General features: G+C 43.0%; 1 protein-coding gene across 1 annotated transcript in view; it reads left to right on the top strand.

The window, feature by feature from the left end:
* The window catches only part of LRWD1 (leucine rich repeats and WD repeat domain containing 1), a 117,685-nt gene that overhangs the window by 86,349 nt on the left and 9,235 nt on the right, over nt 1–22,101 (top strand). The window contains exons 10-14 of the mRNA XM_030185862.1: nt 22–229; nt 7,431–7,503; nt 10,184–10,324; nt 18,881–18,984; nt 19,609–19,770. Coding sequence (XP_030041722.1) covers nt 22–229; nt 7,431–7,503; nt 10,184–10,324; nt 18,881–18,984; nt 19,609–19,770 — 688 coding nt within the window. The remainder of the gene's footprint in view (nt 1–21; nt 230–7,430; nt 7,504–10,183; nt 10,325–18,880; nt 18,985–19,608; nt 19,771–22,101) is intronic.

Below are 22,101 nucleotides of genomic sequence, written 5' to 3'. Positions count from 1 at the left end.
GTGTGATGTGTATTTTGGCAGGAGTTTTTCAGCGTGGCCTGGACTTGCTTATCCATGGTGGATACAGAGGGGCAGAGAAGAAAGTTCAATGTCCTGGCAGCTGCTGGAAGGCTTGGTATTGTGAAGCTGATACACGTGAAGGCCAACTTCTGCTATGGGGAGATAAAAGCTCACAAAAAGCCCATTTCGGTCCTTTGTTTCAGCCCAACGCAGGAAACATTCCTCTTCAGTAAGTGCTTGTGTCATTATTCAACTCGCTCTATCACAACTAAGCATCAGCTCTCAGCCTAGGGCGCTGCACAGTATTCGGACCACTGAATGAAAACCTCAGTGGCTGAAACTGTCGTCGCCAGCCTGTTTTTCACTAAGATGTTCCCGATAGACATATAATGAAAACTCTGGGCTAAGTCAAGACAAGCTGCTGTAACTGTTCCAAAATGTATTTATTTATTTGTGACATTTATATCCCACATTTATATCCAAACAAGTTTGATATAAGTATATTAAGATATATTAGATATATGTAGTGCATTATGTGGCAATTGAATTTAATAGCTGTCAACTGGCAGAATTGAATCACATGAGTGTAGCCACCTAATGGCCCTGGGACGGAACAGCTGTCCCAGAGCTCAGAACTAAAAGTTGTCTTGGTTTTTTCTGCTCTTCTGAATGGATGCTGAGCTAAGTTCAAATAACATAGTAACATAGTAGATGACAGCAGAAAAAGACCTGCACAGTCCATCTAGTCTGCCCAACAATTTAAACTCATACGTGCTACTTCATGTGTATACCTGACCTTGATTTGTTTCTGCCATTTTCAGGGCACAGACCGTAGAAGTCTGCCCAGAACAAGGCCCACCCCCCAACCACCAGCCCCGCCTCCCCCCACCGGCTCTAACTGTCTTCAGAATATATAAAGAATGCAACGACAGACACTTAAAACTGAAAGTGTGACCTGTTACCTCTTAACACGCTGTGCTTAGAAAATTTGGAAATTAGCACAGTTAGCATTACTTGTTATATTTCATAGTCATGTCTAAAACCAGCTCTGGCAGATGTACATTCCAAAAACCGACATATTCTAATCTTATTCTACTGATGATTATTTTTGTGATTTTCCATTAGGCTTTCTTTGTATTTTTTTTTTTTTTAAGTACATTTACAGGTTTTTAAAAAATTGTTTGTCACACTGTGCAAAAGTGTACAGCAATTAAAATCCTAGAGCTAATCCATGGAATAACCAATTGCACTGAACAAAGCCTGCTCACCGGTTGTTTCTTATCCAATGGGAAGTGAAATATATGCAAACACTCAGCATCTGTGCCGGCAGGTGAAACCAGGCTTCAGATTTTTGCCCCACCCTTAAAAGAAATTGATTAATAACAACACACAATGACTGAGAACTTCACCACGAAGAGGACGGCTATGAGTGTGAATGAATGTTTTCAAAGGTCCAGAAAAATTCTTTTCCAGCTCTGTGAGCATTACAAGGTAGAGAATGAGAATCCTGAAAATGAAGAGTAAATCTTCACCGCTGAATTTGGCTGGTTCTGTGCACTCCATCATATCCTATTTGCCTATCATTGCCTCCATTCTCTCACACACTGGCTTAAAGTCCTGTCATGAAAATGGAGAGCACCGTTACCACCTTGAAGCAGGTGCCAGTCTCAGGAAAGACTAACTGAACGTGCAAATATCTGTGGCATTGTTATAGTAGCTGAGCTGGAACGCACATGCCAAGTCCCATGGCTCAAAAGCATTTATTAACAGCCATTAACTTAGTTCAGATGTCTATAGTGATGGTGATGCCTTTTCTCCAAGCTGAAGAGCCCTAGCCGCTTTAGCCTTTCCTCATAGGGAAGTCGTCCCAACCCCTTTATCATTTTTGTCGCCCTTCTCTGCACCTTTTCTAATTCCACTATATCTTTTTTGAGATGCAGCGACCAGAATTGAACACAATATTTGAGGTGCGGTCGCACCATGGAGCGATACAAAGGCATTATAACATCCTCATTTTTGTTTTCCATTCCTTTCCTAATAATACCTAACATTCTATTTGCTTTCTTAGGCACAGCAGCACACTGAGCAGAAGGTTACAACATATCATCAATGACGACGCCTAGATCCCTTTCTTGCTCCGTGACTCCTAACGTGGAACCTTGCATGACGTAGCTATAATTTGGGTTCCTCTTTCCCACATGCATCACTTTGCACTTGCTCACATTAAACGTCATATGCCATTTAGACGCCCAGTCTCGTAAGGTCCTCTTGTAATTTTTCACAATCCTCCTGCGATTTAACGACTTTGAATAACTTTGTGTCATCAGCAAATTTAATTACCTCACTAGTTACTCCCATCTCTAGGTCATTTATAAATATGTTAAAAAGCAGCGGTCCCAGCACAGACCCCTGGGGAACCCCACTAACTACCCTTCTCCATTGAGAATACTGCCCATTTAACCCTACTCTCTGTTTTCTATCTTTTAACCAGTTTTTAATTTACAAAAAATCTACAATAGAACACTACCTCCTATCCCATGACTCTCCAATTTCCTCTGGAGTCTTTCATGAGGTACTTTGTCAGATGCCTTCTGAGAATCCAGATACACAATATCAACCAGCTCACCTTTATCCACATGTTTGTTCACCCCTTCAAAGAAATGTAGTAGATTGGTGAGGCAAGATTTCCCTTCACTAAATCCATGTTGACTTTGTCTCATTAATCCATGTTTTTGAATATGCTCTGTAATTTTGTTCTTAATAATAGTCTCTACCATTTTGCCCGGCACCGACGTTAGACTCAGCAGTCTATAATTTCCTGGATCTCCTCTGGAACCTTTTTTAAAAATCGGCGTTACATAGGCCACCCTCCAATCTTCCGGTACCACGCTCGATTTTAAGGATAAAATACATTTTACTAACATTAGCTCCGCAAGCTCATTTTTCAGTTGTATCAGTACTCTCGGATGAATATCATCCGGTCCAGGAGATTTGCTACTCTTCAGTTTGTAGAACTGCCCCATTACATCCTCCAGGTTTACAGAGAATTCATTGTTTCTTCGACTCATCAGTTCGAATACCATTTCTGGCACTGGTATCCCACCCAAATCTTCCTCGGTGAAGACTGAAGCAAAGAATTCATTTAATTTCTCCGCTTCGGCTTTATCTTCCCTGATCGCCCCGTTTACTCCTCGGTCATCTAGCGGTCCAACTGATTCTTTTGCCGGCTTCCTGCTTTTAATATACCTTTAAAAAAATTTTACTATGTGTTTTTGCCTCCAATGCAATCTTTTTCTTGAAGTCCCTCTTAGCCTTCCTTATCAGCGCTTTGCATTTGACTTGTCATTCCTTATGCTGTTTCTTATTATTTTCAGTCGGTTCCTTCTTCCATTTTCTGAAGGATTTTCTTTTAGCTCTAATTGCTTCCTTCACCTCACTTTTTAACCACGCCGGCTGTCGTTTGGTCTTCCGTCCTCCTTTTTTAATACGCGGAATATATTTGGCCTGGGCTTCCAGGATGGTGTTTTTGAACAGCATCCATGCCTGATGAACATTTTTGATCCTCACTGCCGCTCCTCTAAGTTTTTTTTTTTTTTTTTTCTTCACCGTTCTTCTCATTTTTGTCAGTCTCCTTTTTTTTTAAAGTTAAATACTAATGTATTTGATTTCCTATGTATACTTCAAAGCTAATATCAAATCCAATCATATTATGATCACTGTTGTCAAGTGGCCCCAGCACCATTACCTCCCGCACCAGATCATGTGCTCCACTAAGGACTAGGTCTAGAATTTTTCCTTCTCTCGTCGGCTCCGGTACCAGCTGCTCCATAAAGCTGTCCTTGATTTCATCAAGGAATTTTACCTCCCTAGCGTGCCCCGATGTTACAATTTACCCAGTCAATATCGGGGTAATTGAAATCACCCATTATTATTGTGTTGCCCAGTTTGTTTGCGTCCTTAATTTCCCTTAACATTTCTGCATCCGTCTGTTCATCCTGGCCAGGCGGACGGTAGTACACTGCTATCACTATCCTTTTCCCCTTTACACATGGAATTTCAATCCACAGTGATTCCAAAAAGCAGGGGATAACTCAGAAGGTTTATAAAATATAAGTCTTGCTTAGTAATACATTTCAGCAGAAACTGTATAGAGAGAGGTGTGATCAGCAGAAGAAAGGGGGTGTTGATGCCCCTGTATAAGTCGTTGATGAGGCCCCACCTGGAGTATTGTGTTCAATTCTGGAGGCCGTATCTTGTTAAGGATGTAAAAAGAATTGAAGCGGTGCAAAGAAAAGCTACGAGAATGGTATGGGATTTGCGTTACAAGACGTATGAGGAGAGACTTGCGGACCTGAACATGTACACTCTGGAGGAAAGGAGAAACAGGAGTGATATGATACAGATGTTCAGATATTTGAAAGGTATTAATCTGCAAACGAACCTTTTCCGGAGATGCGAAAGCAGTAGAACGAGAGGACATGAAATGAGATTGAAGGGAGGCAGACTCAAGAAAAATGTCAAGAAGTATTTTTTCACGGAGAGAGTAGTGGATGCTTGGAAAGCCCTCCCACGGGAGGTGGTGGAAATGAAAACGGTAACGGAATTCAAACATGCGTGGGATAAACATAAAGGAATTCTGCTCAGAAGGAATGGATCCTAAGGAGCTTAGACGAGATTGGGTGGCAAAGCTGGTGGCGGGAGACGGAGATGGTGCTGGGCAGACTTATATGGTCTGTGCCAGAGCCGATGGTGGGAGGCGGGACTGGTGGTTTGGAGGCGGGGATAGTGCTGGGCAGACTTATACGGTCTGTGCCAGAACCGGTGGTGGGAGGCGGGGATAGTGCTGGGCAGACTTATACGGTCTGTGCCCGGAAAAGGACAGGTACAAATCAAGGTCAGGTATACACAAAAAGTAGCACATGTGAGTTTATCTTGTTGGGCAGACTGGATGGACCGCACAGGTCTTTTTCTGCCGTCATCTACTATGTTACTATGTTACTTGAAGAGAAACCCATTCCATTGGAAGTATCTAAAGAACATATGGAGGGAAATTTCTGCAGAACAGACTGAGTAGCTGGGGCAGATCAGGGAAAATATTTATCGTAGATCCATATAAGGCCTTTTCAGTACGAGCCTTTTTTTGTGTAAAAGTTAACATGTAGCATGATCAGCAGCATAAATTTCAACATATATATGTACTAGGGTTTATTTATTTACGACATTTTTATCCCACATTAGCCCAAGAAAAGCTCAGGTTGAATGTGGCTTACATTACAAACATATGTAGAATGGTACACACTTAAGTATCAATTTATATAATACATCATATTCCCTCCCCCCCCTCCAAAAATAAAAAGCACGCCCCCTAAAAATAATCTCATATCAGCCAAAATAAAATGAATGATGGGGCTGGTCTCCAGTGCTTGGAGCGCAGACTGCATTCTTCAGGAAGCAGGGACGACATCTTTAACAATGTGTCATCCCATCGTGTATGTAGCCTCCACATTTCACAGATCAGAGCTGCTCCTCTTATCTTCCTTAAATGGCTTTTTCAGCCTTCGGAGAGGCAATGGGCTGTACCTCTCAAATTGATTCAGTGTATAAAGTAGAGAGTTGCACGGGGACAGAAATCCTACCCATCCCCGCCCGTCCCTGCTGGAATCTTACCCGTCCCCACCCATCCCCACTGGAATCTTACCCATCCCCGCAAAAATTTAAACCATCCCAACCCGTCCCCGCAAGAATTTAACCCATCCCCACCCATCCCCGTAAGAATTTAATAGTACATAAAAGAAAGTTCCAGTCAGCTCCCTCAGTCTCTTTCTGGATTTGAGCCACAGCACTGTAGGCAAGGAAGGAATGGAAGTTGGAACTTGGAACACTCTAGTGCGCACATGTAAGATTTGTCACTGATTCACTGGCAGTGTGTGCTGAGAGGCCGCCACATGCACGCGCCAGTAGGTCAGGTGACATCTGATTCTCGTGCCTGTGTCAGAGCTGAGGTCTGTGCACCAGCCTGGGAGCAAAGAGGATTAATAGTAACATAGTAAGTGACAGCAAATAGACCTGAACGGTCCATCCACTCTGCCCAATAGTCACACTCATGATCAATTCATCATTAAATCAACGAGTGTGATACTATATACTTGATTATGGTCTTTCTTTCGTGTTTCTGGAACAAAGACCACAGGAGTCTATCTGGCCCCATCCTTATGTTCCAACTGCTGAAGTTGCCATCGAAGCCCACTCCAGCCTATTCATGTTCTCATTTGTGGGACACAGACCATAAAAGTCTGTCCAGCACTGTCCTCATGTTCCAGCCACTGAAGTTGCTGTCTAAGCCCTTTCCAGCCCATCCTACACCAGATTGCCATGTATGAGACACAGACCATACAAGTCTGCCAGGTATCAGCTCTAGTTCATCACAGCCAGAGTCGCCATCTAAGTGTCACTTGACATATCCACACACATGCAGCCATTTAAGGTTAGCTTTTATATAACTTCCATTTTCTAACTAGAGATCCTCTGTGTTCATCCCACGCCTTTTTGAATTCCGTCATCATTTGTGACTCTACCACCTCCTTAATGAAAGACTTTCCACATTTATGCTGTTAAAGCAAGGAAGAAGAGGAGGAGGAGGAGACAGCCCTCAAATAAATTGGTATTCGGTAGATGAGAGGCTGGTGCAGGTGCAGCTTACATTTCCACGGGAAGCCCACAGAACTGGTTCCATCCCCACGGGAACCCCACAGGAACTGTCTCCGTCCCCGCGGGAACCCCGCAGAACTGCTTCCATCCCCGCGGGAACCCCGCAGGAACTGCCTCGTCCCCGCGGGATTCCCGCGGGGACGGAAGCCATGCAGCTCTCTAGTATAAAGGGGTGAATCTCAGCATAGAAACTCCAGTTACACACAAATGGCAAAGATGAAAAGGTTCGTAAAGAAGTTAGGGGCCCTTTTCCTAAGCCGCGTAAGTGTCTACGCGCACCTGTGCGCCAAAATGGAGTTACCACCCAACTGCTACGTTTTTAGCCCTCGTCTGAAAAATATTTTTTTTAGTTTTTGAGCGTGCGTAATGGGCGCACACAGGTCATTACTGCCTGGATTCTTTTCTGCTAGGTCAATGTCTGGCGGTAAGGTCTCGGACCCAAAATGGGCGCGCAGCAATTTTGATTTTGACGCACGTCCATTTTCAGCAAAAAAAAAAAAAAAAGGATTTTTTTTTTTTTTACAGGCGCGCTAAAAAATGGATTGGCATACACCCAAAACCCACACCTACACTACCGCCAGCCATTTTTCAGTGCGCCTTTGTAAAAGGACCCCTTAGACTGTCAATCTGGAAGCTTTCCGAGAGAACAAAAACCTTGGGGCATTGTGTTTTCTTGGTGCAGTTTGTGTGACTGTTTAAGATGTTATTTTTGTCGTCATCAGCTGGGTCGTATGACAAGAGAATTATCTTATGGAATATAGGAGTTCCAGACCGTGACTACAACTTCAAAGCCAGGTAAGAGCTCATCAAAGAGGCAGAACATACAGTCAACAGTCATTATTCTGACATTGTCTACAGGATTTCCCAGACTCTTGTCTTCAGGGAATGCCACATTCTGTTCAATCCATTTCTTTCGTTTTTATACCACAAGTTGACTTTTTTTGTTTGTTTTCCTGCTACATGGCAGCTGTGATGATGCTCACTTTTTCTGGGGTAACAATTCCTCCATCAGAAAACTAGGGAAGTTCCTGTGAAATTGAACCTGTACTGTTCATTAAATTCTAAGGTAGTAACATATTTATCTAATAAAACTATGATTCAAATCTAAAACATACAGGATCCTGCATTTAGGGGGGCAGAAACCCAAGGAAGCAGTACTTTATGGCTGAGTGGGGTGGGAGTGAGATATGGTCATCCATCAAGTAGGAAAAGGGCCTTGGGGTGATCTCAGGGAAATATACCTTTGATGGTTGTGATATTCTCATTGTTGGCAAGATGAAATACTTGGGAGTCATCTTAGATTTTGCTGTTAAACTGAAGCCACATTTAAAGAGTTTGTCATAAAAGCATTTTTTAAAATAAAATGTTGGCGAAACTTGCGTGACTTTTTGAATACCAAGAACTTCCGTATTGTTCAAGCATATGTATTCCCACTTTTTGACTATTGTGACACTTTATGGGATTGCCAAAAAAAATCTCTTCAAGCTTTGCATGTAGTTCAGAATGCTACAGCTCGATTGATTACAGGTTGCTCACATTATGTGCATATTTCTCCTATCCTGAAATAATTACATTGGCTCCCCATTGCCTGACGGATTAATTTTAAGATTATTATGTTGGTTTTGAATGCTCTGTATGATAAATTGCGTGTTTGCCTTCCGTGTGCTTTGAAAACATTTACACCTGCACATGTCTTGAGGTCACAGAGTCAGAATATGCTTGATCTTCAAAAAAGGGGTCAATTGCGGGATTTGAGAAACCCATTTAACCACATCCAGAAAGGCCTGTGATCTTTGCAGATCAATTGCCCATTTCACCCGAAGGTATTAGAGAAACTTTTGAGGAGAGAGTTGGAAGATAGGTTTATGTAATGTTGAGACTAAAAAGCAATCTTTATCCTCTAAACAGAAAAGAGAACGTAATCTCCCAACATGGCTTAGCAGCTAAAGCTGCAATACCTAGAGAGATGCCACATAATGACGTAGTTGATGATAAGCAAAAAGATTTGCCGTTTGTATTAAAGCTCCCCCTCCCAAAGCCATCAGAGTGTAATACGTGATTAAGACGTGTAATTCCTAAACCGTCCCACTTCCTGAAAGTAGCGTTATCGAGACCTGGGATGAATCCCACATTTCCTTGAATAGGCAACAGAGCAGAGATCTGAGAAAGGAGCCCCTAGTAAGAAGTAAAGATTCTCCATAAGGTCCTCAAAGGGGACAGCAAAACACTACCGTGCGCTATCACTGGAAGCTGCCCTCCTGAGACCAATAAATAAATAAATAACCAAAATACCAGAGGCAAAAATCTCAGCTTCTACCTGAACTGGAGTGTAAGCCTCCCTCTGTAAGAACCAAACTCCTAAATGCCTATCCAAGCAAGCTAGATTATATATGTACAGGTCAGGTAACCCCAACCCCCCAACTTGCCAATACTTTCTTTTGTAATTTATATTGTTAAATCCCAAGGGTTGTCTGGTTTTGTCCAACTTGTAATCCTCATAGAACTAGTTGGGTGTTTGCAGAATATAAGAATACTAGTAAAACAGGCCTGTTTCTGACACAAATGAAACGGGCGCTAGCAAAGTTTTCCTCGGAGTGTGTATGTTTGAGAGAGAGAGAGTGTGAGTGAGAGAATGAGTGAGAGAGACAGACTGTGTGTGTGTTTGTGTCAGAGAGTGTGTGAGAGACAGAGTGTATGTGTGTGTGTATGTGAGAGACAGAGAGTGAATGTGTGTGTGTGGGGCTCCGAGTTCCATGACCCCCTCCCTCCCCTCTCCTCTCCCTCTCTATCCTCCAAGTTCTTGGCCCCCCCTTCCCTCCGAGTTCCATGCCCCCTCCCTCTCCTCCCCAGTGTGTTCCATGCCCCCCTTTCCTCGGAGTGTGTATGTTTTTGAGAGAGAGAGTGTGTGTGTGAGAGAGAGTGTATGTGAGAGACAGAGTGTGTGTGTGTGAGAAAGTGACGCCTTCAAGCCTTTAAGCATTCGTGCGCTCTGTAAGGCTCCATCTCCTCAATTGACGACACGTAGTTCCGGAACGAGGAGGAGTGGCCTAGTGGTTAGGGTGGTGGATCTGGTCCTGAGGAACTGAGTTCAATTCCCACTTCACGCACAGGCAGCTCCTTGTGACTCTGGGCAAGTCACTTAACCCTCCATTGCCCCAGGTACAAATATAAGTACCTGTATATAATATGTAAGCTGCATTGAGCCAGCCATGAGTGGGAAAGCGCGGGGTACAAATGTAACAAAAACAAAACGTTGCAGGAATGCTTCAAGGCTTGAAGGCTTCACTTTCTCGGCTTCAGAATGGTGGAGGTGCGTTTTATTATATAAGATTTGTATTGTATGATATCTTAACATTATCACGAATAGTTATCAATGATTTTTGTGGTATATAAACTTTAAATAAATGCACAAACCAGTCAGGCATTCTCAGATCTCATTTTCAGGACTGTAACTCCGGCTTATTTCATTTGCTAGTCAGCTACTGACACTGGAGACCTGCTCGACTCCTTTACGTATGAGCCTAGTGCCCGCATGTCCAGAGCGCTACTTGCTAGCTGCCTGTGAGAATGGCTGTTTCGCCTGGGAGATCGGACTTGAGAAGCGAGAGGGCAGAAGGTACATTGGAGCCGTTGTATAGCCAACTTTGGTTTAATGAGTACCCTAATGCATTTCACGTATTCTGATCCTTTCCAGCAAGGATGAATGGGGTTTTGTAGTCTGGCTTATATAAACTATAGTTCTGTTCATTTTATTTTTGTCTTTTTTTTGTTTGTTTTTTTGTATTCTTAGAGATTTTAATTGTTCATCTGCTGAAAACGTCCAAATTGCGATTTTTGAAAGGCAGAATTTGGATGTTTTTCACTGTAGTTCGTCCAAATAGCAAGGGGGCATGTTGGAGGCGTGTTTTGGGTTCACAAAATTAGGACATCTTTCAGCAATAGTGAAACAGGAAGAAACGTCCAAGGCAAAAAGACATTTTTATCTAGACCTGTTTCAAGCATGTCCGGGATACAAAAAGGTGCCATAATTGAGCAGCTGACCACTGGAGAGATGAAAGCATGACACCCTCCCACCCCACTCCCCCTAAGAAGTGAAAGTGACCATGGATACCAGGCTGTGACAGCTTCAGGTATTATGGCCATTCCTAATAGACCAGCAAGCAGTAGCCTAGTGGTCAGAGCTGTAGACTTTGAACGGGATTCAGGTATGACTTCTCCTTTAACACTTTCATTTCTGTACAAATATGTGATCCCTCTTGGAACATAGAAATACCTACTGAACCTGTATTTATAAGACACCTTCAAGCATGATGGCTGTTTTAGTGCTGTACCTTTAGTAACATACTTTGAGGCTCATTTTCAAAGCACTTAGCCTCCCAAAGTTCCATAGAAACCTATGGAACTTAGCCTCCCAAAGTGCTTTGAAAATATGCCTCATAGTAACATAGTAGATGACGGCAGAAAAAGACCTGCATGGTCCATCTAGTCTGCCCAAGATAAACTCATATCTTGAATTTGTACCTGTCTTTTTCAGGGCACAGACCGTATAAGTCTGCCCAGCAGTATTTCCCGCCTCCCAACCACCAGTCCCGTCTCCCATCACCGGCTCTGGTACAGACCGTATAAGTCTGCCCTCCCCTATCCTCGCCTCCCAACCACCAACCTCTCTTCCCCCCACCTGCTCCGCCACCCAATTTCAGCTAAGCTTCTGAGGATCCATTCCTGCTGCACAGGATTCCTTTATGCCTATCCCACGCATGTTTGAATTCCGTTACCGTTTTCATCTCCACCACCTCCCGCGGGAGGGCATTCCAAGCATCCACCACCCTCTCCGTGAAGAAATACTTCCTGACATCTTTTTTGAGTCTGCCCCCCCTTCAATCTCATTTCATGTCCTCTCGTTCTACCGCCTTCCCATCTCCGGAAAAGATTTGTTTGCGGATTAATACCTTTCAAGTATTTGAACGTCTGTATCATATCACCCCTGTTCCTCCTTTCCTCCAGGGTATACATGTACAGTAGTTTTTTGTATCTGATCCTGGAGGGCTCAAAATAACAGATAACGGAGTTAAGTTGGGAGTTGTACTTGTGTCCCGTTGTTTAAAGTCCACTACACTGATCACTAGGCTGCTCCCCTGCTCTGCAGAGATGTCTGTGTGGCCACTTTTTGTACAAATGATGCCAGACAGACGTTTTTGTGCCTTCTTTTGACGTTCCTATTTTGGATGTTCATTTTGGACATTTTTAGTGCAAAGGACATCCTTCTCACATATTTTCGAACAGGAAATTCTGACGTTTTATCTGTTCAAAAATGGTTGTAAGATGGACATTTGGTGGGCCTGCTTTCAGCATAGCCCCAGTGGTGACTCTGTCTTTCTTCCCTGCCTCCCTAGCAATGGCTTTGCCAACATCTTGTTTTTGTTTTTTTTTATTTGTACCCCGCACTTTTTCCCACTCATGGCAGGCTCAATGCAGCAGGCAATGGAGGGTTAAGTGACTTGCCCAAAGTCACAAGGAGCTGCTTGGGCCGGGAATCAAACTCAGTTCCTCAGTTCCCCAGGACCAAAGTCCACCACCCTAATCACTAGGCCACTCCTCCACTGCTGCTACTATTTGAGATTCTACATGGAATGTTGCTATTCCACTAGCAACATTCCATGTAGAAGTCGGCCCTTGCAGATCACCAATGTGGCCGCGCAGGCTTCTGCTTCTGTGAGTCTGACGTCCTGCACGTACGTGCAGGACGTCAGACTCACAGAAACAGAAGCCTGCGCAGCCTTCTACATGGAATGTTGCTAGTGGAATAGCAACATTCCATGTAGGATCTCCAATAGTAGCAACATTCCATGTAGAATCTCCAATAGTAGCAACATTCCATGTAGAATCGCAAAGAGTAGCAACATTCCATGTAGAATCTCCAATAGTATCTATTTTATTTTTGTTACATTTGTACCCTGCGCTTTCCCACTCATGGCAGGCTCAATGCGGCTTACATGAGGCAATGGAGGGTTAAGTGACTTGCCCAGAGTCACAAGGAGCTGCCTGTGCCTGAGGTGGGAATTGAACTCAGTTCCTCAGTTCCCCAGGACCAAAGTCCACCACTCTAACCACTAGGCCACTCCTCCACTCTTTCCTCCTCCACCCCTCCTGATGCAGATTAAGAAGTAGAAGAATAAAAAGGAGCAGACTGGTCCTATTAACACATGATCTTTATTCATTACACAATCTCGGTAGTATATTCAAATGCCCAGTATTTCCATGTTTTGCCCAAGGGGCTGCATTGGAGCAATAATTGCTGTTGGCATATGTAAGTATACATTATTACATATGAAGTATGATAATCAAAAATAATAGGCAATGTATAAAAACATATGAATATATTTGTTAGCACATACAGACATGTCAGTATACATAAAATTTGTTACACATAAACCAATGTAAGTGTACTAAAAATAAATATTAGTTATAAAATCTCTCTATATAAAAGGCAACACCAAGGTTCTATGAAGCCTCCAGCCGGAAGTGTGAAGGGGGCGAGATATCAGGTTTCCCTATGAGTGTCTGCCCCGCCCTCTCTGTAACACAGTCAGTGAAGGAAAACAGCAGAGCACGAAATCAAATCGATGGCTCTGTAACAGTGAAGGACTCAGAGGGGGGAGGGGAGAGAGGACAGAGGGCAGGGACACACACACTCCCACATGCACACAGAAGAAAACATTGCTAGCCCCCGTTTCATTTGCATCAGAAACGGGGCTTTTTTACTATCTCTCTATATAAAAGGCAACACCAACGTTCTATGAAGCCTCCAACCGGAAGTGTGAAGGGGGCGAGATATCCGGTTTCCCTATGAGTGTCTGCCCCGCCCTCTCTGTAACACAGTCAGTGAAGGAAAACAGCAGAGCACGAAATCAAATCGCTGGCTCTGTAACAGTGAAGGACTCAGAGGGGGGAGGGGAGAGAGGCCAGAGGGCAGGGACACACACACTCCCACATGCACACAGAAGAAAACATTGCTAGCCCCCGTTTCATTTGCATCAGAAACGGGGCTTTTTTACTAGTATGACAATAAGAGTCATACATACCAGTAAAAAAAAACCACAAAAACCTCTATCTAATGTTCAAATATTCTGTTTTTTTTTTTAAACTGGTATGTATTTGACTCTTGCCTTCCTATAACTAACATATGTTTATTTTTAGTATATTTATATTAAGGTGCTTTTACAATGGTGTGCTAACGATTAGGTTGCACTAAATGCTATTCCTATGGGCTGCTTGGCTTTTAGTGTGCACTAAATCCATTAGCGCACCTTAGTAAAAGGACCCCATAGTTTTATCTGTCATCTATTCCTTATGATTAACAAATTTTATATGTACTGACTTATGTTTGTATGTGTTAATAAGTATATTCCTATGTTTTTATATGTTGTCTGTTATTTTTGTGAAAAATTGCAGGAAGACTTTAGAAAATTGGAAGACTGGGCATCCAAATGGCAGATGAAATTTAATGTGAACAAATGCAAAGTGATGCACATTGGGAAGAATAATCCGAATCTTAGTTACCTGATGCTAGGGTTCACCTTAGGAGTCAGCACTCAAGAAAAAGATTTAGGTGTCGTAGAAAATACACTGAAATTTTCTGCCAGTGTGTTAGTCTGTTATTGAGATGGACATGGGGGAAGCCACTGCTTGCCCCGGGATTAGTAACATGGAATGGTGCTACCACTGGCAGGTTGAGCCCAGGCAAGGCTCACTTGAAGGGGGGGGGACAGTTGTTTCTGGCAGAACAAGTGCATTCCACCAACCCTGGCCAGAGTGGAGAGACAGACCAGGAGCTGGCCCTTCTCGAGTCCCAAGAAGGTCAGGGGACCAGGGTTCCTCCGGAGCAACCAGCATCCGCAAAGGAGCATATTGAGGTTGCACCGGGCCATTTGGTTTTGATGGGCGGAAGACTGTCCCTCTTTTTTATCACAGATGGGCCCATGTCACCTCAGACTAGTATTGGAGGTGATGAATCAAGGATACACCTGAAATATGGTGCATCCATTTTCAGATTCTTATATGATCTTCCAGGCAGCTTCCAACACGTTTCTTGCTTCAACTAGGGGATGTGGAGGTTATTCCTGGATGCTACTCCATCTATTTCACAGTGCCAAAGAAAGAGGGTTCCTTGTGGAGCATCAACACTCAAGAGCTTGGTGCTTCAAGTGCCGCAGTTCTGGATGGAGACACTGAGTTCTGTCATCACCCTAATTCATCCGGGTGAGATTCTTACCTCCTTGGATCTGCTGGAAGCCTACCTTCATGTTCCCTTCCAAAGGGCTTACAAGCACTTCTGTGACCTAGGAATGCATTGTCAGTTCCACACCCTACATTTTTAGCATTAAATCTAAGCTGCCAAATTCCAGACCATTCTATCAGTGCACAGGTAACCTCCATGGGCTGAAGCCCACATGGTTTTATCTGAAGGCATTTATAAGACGATCACTTGGTCATTTCTTTGTGATGCATTATATAGACGTGATGTTCTAGCTAGAGACTACTCGGCCTTTGGAAGGTCAGTGATCCAGTGGCCCTTGTCTTCTCCTTCCCAGTGAGATTCTGCTTAGGTACATCCCGTCTGTCCAGAATGGTGTGGCTGGGACGCTAAGGATGGTGAAATGTAGTCTTTTTTTTTTTTTTTTTTCTTTGGTCCAGCCACACGTCTGGGCCCACCCTGGGAGACTGCAGCCTGGGGACTCCCTGAGCTCTTTGCTCTTCTCTCACTGTGTGTATAGGTTTAGTTAGAGGTTTAATTGTGGAATTTAATTATGCCTCAGTGGCAGATGGGACTGTGGAGTGGCTCACAGGACCTTGTGCTGCTTTGATAATGGTATACTAGAAAGTTTGGCAGAGCACCAGCCTATGTCCTGTTTCTCATAAAGATAGGACTGCATTTTTTTTTCAGTCCTATTTATGTGCTTATCTTAGCCGGTTAAGTGCTGAAAATCAGAACTGGCTAAGTGCTGACTCCACCCAGGAAATGCTCCGGAAATATCCAGTTTTGGCTTAGGTTCTAACTGGGCATTTTCAGCAGCACTATTCTGGCCATTGAAATCATTTTGAATATCGGGACCTTATGGTTCTAAGAGGTGTCATCTGGAATATTTTCCACAGTAATGACTCTTTTTAGAACCAACTTCACAAACAACTCTGCTTAGAGGGGCAATCTCTAAACTCTCTGATACTCCCAAGTGAGGTTTCAAGGAGTGAAGACTGTTTCATGTATTGAAAAAACTTCTAGAAGCATACATTTTGTAGAATTATTGACAGAAAAAACCACAGAGAACTTCTCAAGAGCAGGAATGAAATTGGGGTCACTAGTACTATCCCTGGAACTCTGCATAATATCCAACTAAACATACTAGACAACTTTGGCATATGTTGCACAGTCCACAAATGGTTTCAAAGATTCCTGAAATCAAGATCTTACAAAGTGAAAATGAAAGGAACCTTTATTCTCTCCTTGGTCACCGGACTATGGCTTTCCTCAGGGCTCTCCACTATCGCCCATTCTGTTAATGCAATGATGTCACCACCAGGTAACAGACTAGAAACAGCAGGATTCAAAACATTCATACATGCTGACGATGTTACCAAATACATAACCAGTGGCGTACCAAGGGGGGAGCGGTCCGCACTGGGTGCACGCCGCTGGGGGGGTGCCGTGCACCTGTTGGCCGAGTCCGCTCGTTCCCTCCCTGCTGCTCCCTCTGCGCGGAACAGGTTACTTCCTGTTCCGGGGCAGAGGGAGCAGCAGGGAGGGAACGAGCGGACTCGGCCAACAGGCGCGCGGCACCCCCCCCCCCCCCCAGCAGGTAAAAATGCACCCGGGGGGAGGGTGTAATTTCGCCTGGGGGGGGCGCATTGGCGATCTGCCCTGGGTGTCAGGCAGCCTAGGAATGCCACTGTACATAACCTTCCAAAAGAACATTCTAGACATCTAACAAAAGGCAAAACTTGGCTTAAGTTTGATGGAAACCTGGGCCTCAGAATCCAAACTAAATCTAAATAAAGGAAAAACTAAATTCATGGTCATTACCAACCTATTTGACCAAAACGACTACAATAGTTTCACAGTTAACACTTCATTCGCCATTGACAGTGATCTGTAAATTCTAAGTATAATTATAGATAAATATTTAACTTTTGATACTCAAGTTTCCTCAGTAATCAGTATCAATGATATGCTTTGATGTCCCCATGCATACTTCCTACCCACCCCCCTCCTCCCACCCTGTCAGACTGTCATAGTAATGCTTGAATGTTTTCACTTATATACACTGTCAGCTAGCACATTTGCTTATTTCCGATCTGAGGAAGAAGGGCAACCTTCGAAAGCTAATCAAGAAATGTATTAAGTTATGTCCAATAAAAAAGGTGTCATCTTATTTTCTTTTTCATGTTTTATTTTGTTTGATTTCTATTGATTCTACATGGAATGTTGCTATTCCACTAGCAACATTCCATGTAGAAGTTGGCCCTTGCAGATCACCAATGTGGCCGCGCAGGCTTCTGCTTCTGTGAGTCTGACGTCCTGCACATACGTGCAGGACGTCAGACTCACAGAAACAGAAGCCTGCGCAGCCTTCTACATGGAATGTTGCTAGTGGAATAGCAACATTCCATGTAGAATCTCCAATGGTATCTATTTTACTGTCATAGTAATGCTTGAATGTTTTCACTTATATACACTGTCAGCTAGCACATTTGCTTATTTCCGATCTGAGGAAGAAGGGCAACCTTCGAAAGCTAATCAAGAAATGTATTAAGTTATGTCCAATAAAAAAGGTATCATCTTATTTTCTTTTCCGTGTTTTATTTTGTTTGATTTCTATTGATAACCTCAGTAATCGCAAAATCTTTCAGGTCTCTTTGAAAACTAAAAAGGATCAGACCCTATTTCTCATCAGAAACATTCAGACTATTGGTACAATCATTAACATTATCCTAGTTCGATTATTGTAATGCCATATATGCTGGCTGTAAGGAGCACCTGTTGAAAAAACTCCAAACAGCTGAAAACACGGCAGCCAGGTTCATATATAAAATCTCTCGTTTTGAAAGTGCCTCCCCTTTATTAATCAAATTGCACTGGCTTCCCTTCAAAGCGAGAATCCCCTTCAAATTATGTGCCTTTATCTTTTAAATATTAAATGGCACAGCTCCAGACTATATGGTACCATTAAGAAACTTACCTCAAAGAAACGCTAAATATGAGGCAAGAAACTCTCTCAGACTACACCTCCCAAATTGCAAAAAAGTGATCTACAAAACGGTCCACTCTGCAGACTTCACTTACCTAGGAACCAAATGGTGGAAGTCCTTACCACCCAAAATAAGAAATATACAGGAATATACTAGATTCCGAAAAATCCTCAAATCGTTCCAATTCAAACAAACCCTCACAAAGAATGACCATATCTCAAACAATTAATTATTACCTGAATTGGTTATTATTACTCTATTTACCATTAACTTTCTCTTTGCTTCATGTACAATTTCTCATTCATAATAGATTTACTAAATGTTAAACTTCCATAGTTATTCCAGTATGTTTATGATACTGTAGTGTAAAATTGGATTCTTACCATAGGCGCCCCGTATAAGAGGCTTGGGGAGGCTAAGCCTCCCCAGCCCAATCGTCGACTTCCGCTTGTGGTGCAGCCCACCCTCCCGCCCCGCGCATTTTCATCTTTTATTTCCGTGGCAGCAACGTCAATGAAGAAAAAGACTACAGGCTCGCCGCCAGCTTCTCCCTTCTCTCTGCACACAGTGTCCCGCTCTCGCGGAAACAGGAAATGCATCACCGCAGAAGGCGGGACACTGTGTGCAGAGAGAAGGGAGAAGCTGGCGGCGAGCCTGTAGTCTTTTTCTTCATTGACGTCGCTGCCACGGAGCGTATGGAGGTAAGCTCCACCCCCTTTAGCCTCCCCAAACAGTTGGGCTACCGACCGTCTATGATTCTTACAACAAATTACTTATGCATTATTCTTTATTATGTATCCTATACTGTTTATTATAAGCCACGTTGAACTAGAACTTGTCTGGGATAATGTGGGATATAAATGTCACAAATAAATACTTTCTATCATAGAGAAATGTTCAGCATCTTTTGATATTTTTCATTCTTCAGGCTGTTTGACTTTGAGTTCCAGTTTCCTATTTATGAAAAAAAAGATAAGGACAATGACTTCCATCTGGTTGATGGGCTGGCCTTCTTGAACCAGGATTTGGTAGGTAAGTAGGTGACTCTCCCTTGGTTCCAGCCTGGAAGGGTTTTCTTTTGAAGAGACAAGTCTAAAATCTTTTTGGAAGTACCAGTGTAAAGGCAATGATTTTACCTTTCCAGCTTAGTCACCTGCTAAGTGTGGAGTAGACATATTTTACTGAATTTTAACTCATCTGGGCCACTCTCCTGCAGGTCTGTAGAGCTAATATACTTCCCTAGAAACCTTTCAGAAAACCAAATTAAAGAAACCAAAACAAAACTGAAAACTGTATTTCTTATGGCATTATCATGGCTGATGTCCCAGTTCATTGGAAGAGAGAGCTGTTTCAGGAATAGAGGCATAGGAGAAGGGGAACATTACAGCCTGGAAAGCCTACAGCAGATTCCTCTGTTTTCTAGGCAGTCATACCTTTTATAGTGCTCCAGTTTTGCACTAGAAAGCATCTTTTTGCAAATGCTGCCGATCTCTCTGACTTAACCAAGCTGCATGCTGCCTTCCACATTTTCCGTTTCACTATCAGGATTTAGATTCAGAGGAAAATGATTGGCAAGCTGCATAATCACTGAAAGCAAAAGCAAATGTCAGAAAGTGATATGGGAATAACTTTGTGTTGTATTTGATGTGTGTGCAGTGTCGAAGAGCTGTATGCAGGGATCCTTGTATCTCTGGAGCTGGACTCGGTCACTAAAGGCACAAGAAAAGAAAAACAGTAAGAGAATAAATGCGGCTATTTTAGCAGAACTGCAATGGTCGGACACTGAGCTGCCCTATCTCACCCTCAGCACCTGTCCAGGTAAGTGATATTCTTAAAGACCAACCTGTTCAAAAAGGCATATCCCACTGACCCAACTTAAGTACCTGAATCCAGCAACATCAAGATACCTAAACTTGTAATGAACACTATGAACTTTACATAACTTCTCTCTCTATGATTCCGTAATGTGTTTGAACATACCTATTTCATTGAAAATTAACCTCACTCTGTATTTGTTTCTTCACTGTATTATGTAAGCCACATTGAGCCTGCAAATAGGTGGGATAATGTGGGGTACAAATAAATAAATATAATTATCTGATCAAAGGGATGATGCTGTTAGAGGAAATTGCCTTACCTGATAAATTTTCTTTAATCCTACCAGACCAGTCCAAAACTTGTGGGTTTGTCCATCGACCAGCAGATGGAGACAGAGAAAGAAAGTAGTTCTTCGTGATTTGTGCCTTCAGGGTACTGTGCAGCCATAAAACACTCAGTATTTTGAATGACAGAGCAATGAGGTTAAGGAAAAACACTGTAATCCTACATTAGGCAACATTGATGCCATCAGGGCCACCAAACTCCCACCGAAGAAGAAGCTAGTAAAGTCCCCTGATACAAACACAAGCAGTAAACTATAGTAAAGCATTGTAATAGATGTCTGTAACTGATGTAATAGATGTCAAGTAACAGACAGATGACCAACTGAAGCGGGAAACATTGAACTCTAATGAAACAGAGCTCTGCAAGGGAAGCAGTAGCCAGTGCATAGAAGCATCACAGTTCTGCGATTGCAGGCAGAAGTGCTTGAGGAAACTGTGAGGTTGAAGACCTTCAGATACAGAGAAACTGAAACTGGGAGATACATAGTGAAAAGACACTGCATCTAGAATGAAAGGAAAGAAGGTACAGCAGACACTGAACCTCAACTGCAGAACCAGAGTTTACGGAATTACATATGACAATGAGGTATGGAAGCAGAGCTGGTTCTCAGAAGGAAAGTATGGCTTCCATCGACAAACTGAAGCCTCAGTTGGGAGTTTCAAGAGACCGTGCCATCACTGACAAGGTGAAGTACCACAAAGTCTGTGAGGTAGATCTGCATTAACCTCATTGAGTCTTCCATGAGTTTACGAAAACAGCATGGAAGAAATGAGATGAAGCCAAATTGCTTCTGTGCAGTTAAGCCCAGCTGATTCTATGAGATTAAACCCAACTGATTGTGTGAGCAGCAGCCCGACTGATTGTGGAAGCTGACAGCAAGTCTGTTGGGGAAGAGACATGCAGTGTATTCATAACGTAGCATAATATAACATAAGAGTAGCCATATTGGGTCAGACCAATGGTCTATGTAGCCCAGTATCCTGTTTCCAAACATTGGCCAAACCAGGTCAGAAGTACCTGACAGAAACCCAAATTGTGGCAACATTCCATTCTACAAATCCTAGGGCAAGCAGACGCTTCCCTATGTCTGTCTCAAAAGTAGGCTATGGACTTTTCCTCCAGGAACTTGTCCAAGCTATTTTTTAAACCCAGATATGCTAACCGCCTTTACAACATTCTCTGGCAAAGAATACCAATAGAATCAATGAGGTGAAGCCCAGTTGAGTCCGTGCTACTATAACCAGCTACATTTGAGGTTCTAATTCCAGGTGAATGTGTGGGTGAAGCTGGTCCAGATCTGAAAAGAGAAACTCAGCTGATCCCATGAGCTTGGAGCCCAGCTGATTCTATAATAGTAAGCTTATATGAGACTGCCAGAGTAAGCCCTGCTAATTCCATGAGCTCTACAACACCACTGATTTCATGAGATCAGACTCAGCTGATTCTATGAGGATAATCCCTGTTTATTCTCTGAGATTAAGTGTAAGTGATGCCAATCCAGGAGATTCTCAAAGAAGAGGCAGAGCTGATACTGTGAGGTTTAGCTCAACTGATCCTGTGAATGTAGGTATAATATATACTGCAAGAAGAAGTACCTGTGAATGTATGGGTGTAAGCGGAGCTACTTCTGTAAAGTTAAACTGAGCTGACTTGTAATGTTAAACCTGACTGATTCTGCTAGGGAACAGGCAGCTGTTTGGTGAGGCTAAGCTTCTGAGATGAAATGTCAGCTAAATCTGATAGGAAAGGCATAGTTGAATCTGCGAGGCTAAACCCAGCCAACTCTGAGAGGATAACTAGAGAATGGCATGGGGATGGGCAGTAATCTGCAGTAAATCCATGGTAACGGTAATAATTTTAATGGCACTATCATGGATGAGGTAGGGATGGCATCAAAGCTTACGGGGATGGGGTGGGTATAGGGATAAACTTTGTCCCCATGTCATTCTCTAAGGATAACTTTCAGATGCACAGAGAGAAGCACCA

Source organism: Microcaecilia unicolor, chromosome 13 (genome assembly GCF_901765095.1).
Source record: "Microcaecilia unicolor chromosome 13, aMicUni1.1, whole genome shotgun sequence".
Classification (NCBI taxonomy): domain Eukaryota; kingdom Metazoa; phylum Chordata; class Amphibia; order Gymnophiona; family Siphonopidae; genus Microcaecilia; species Microcaecilia unicolor.
Note: the sequence above shows the minus strand (reverse complement) of the source record. Positions and strands in the feature narration are given on the sequence as shown.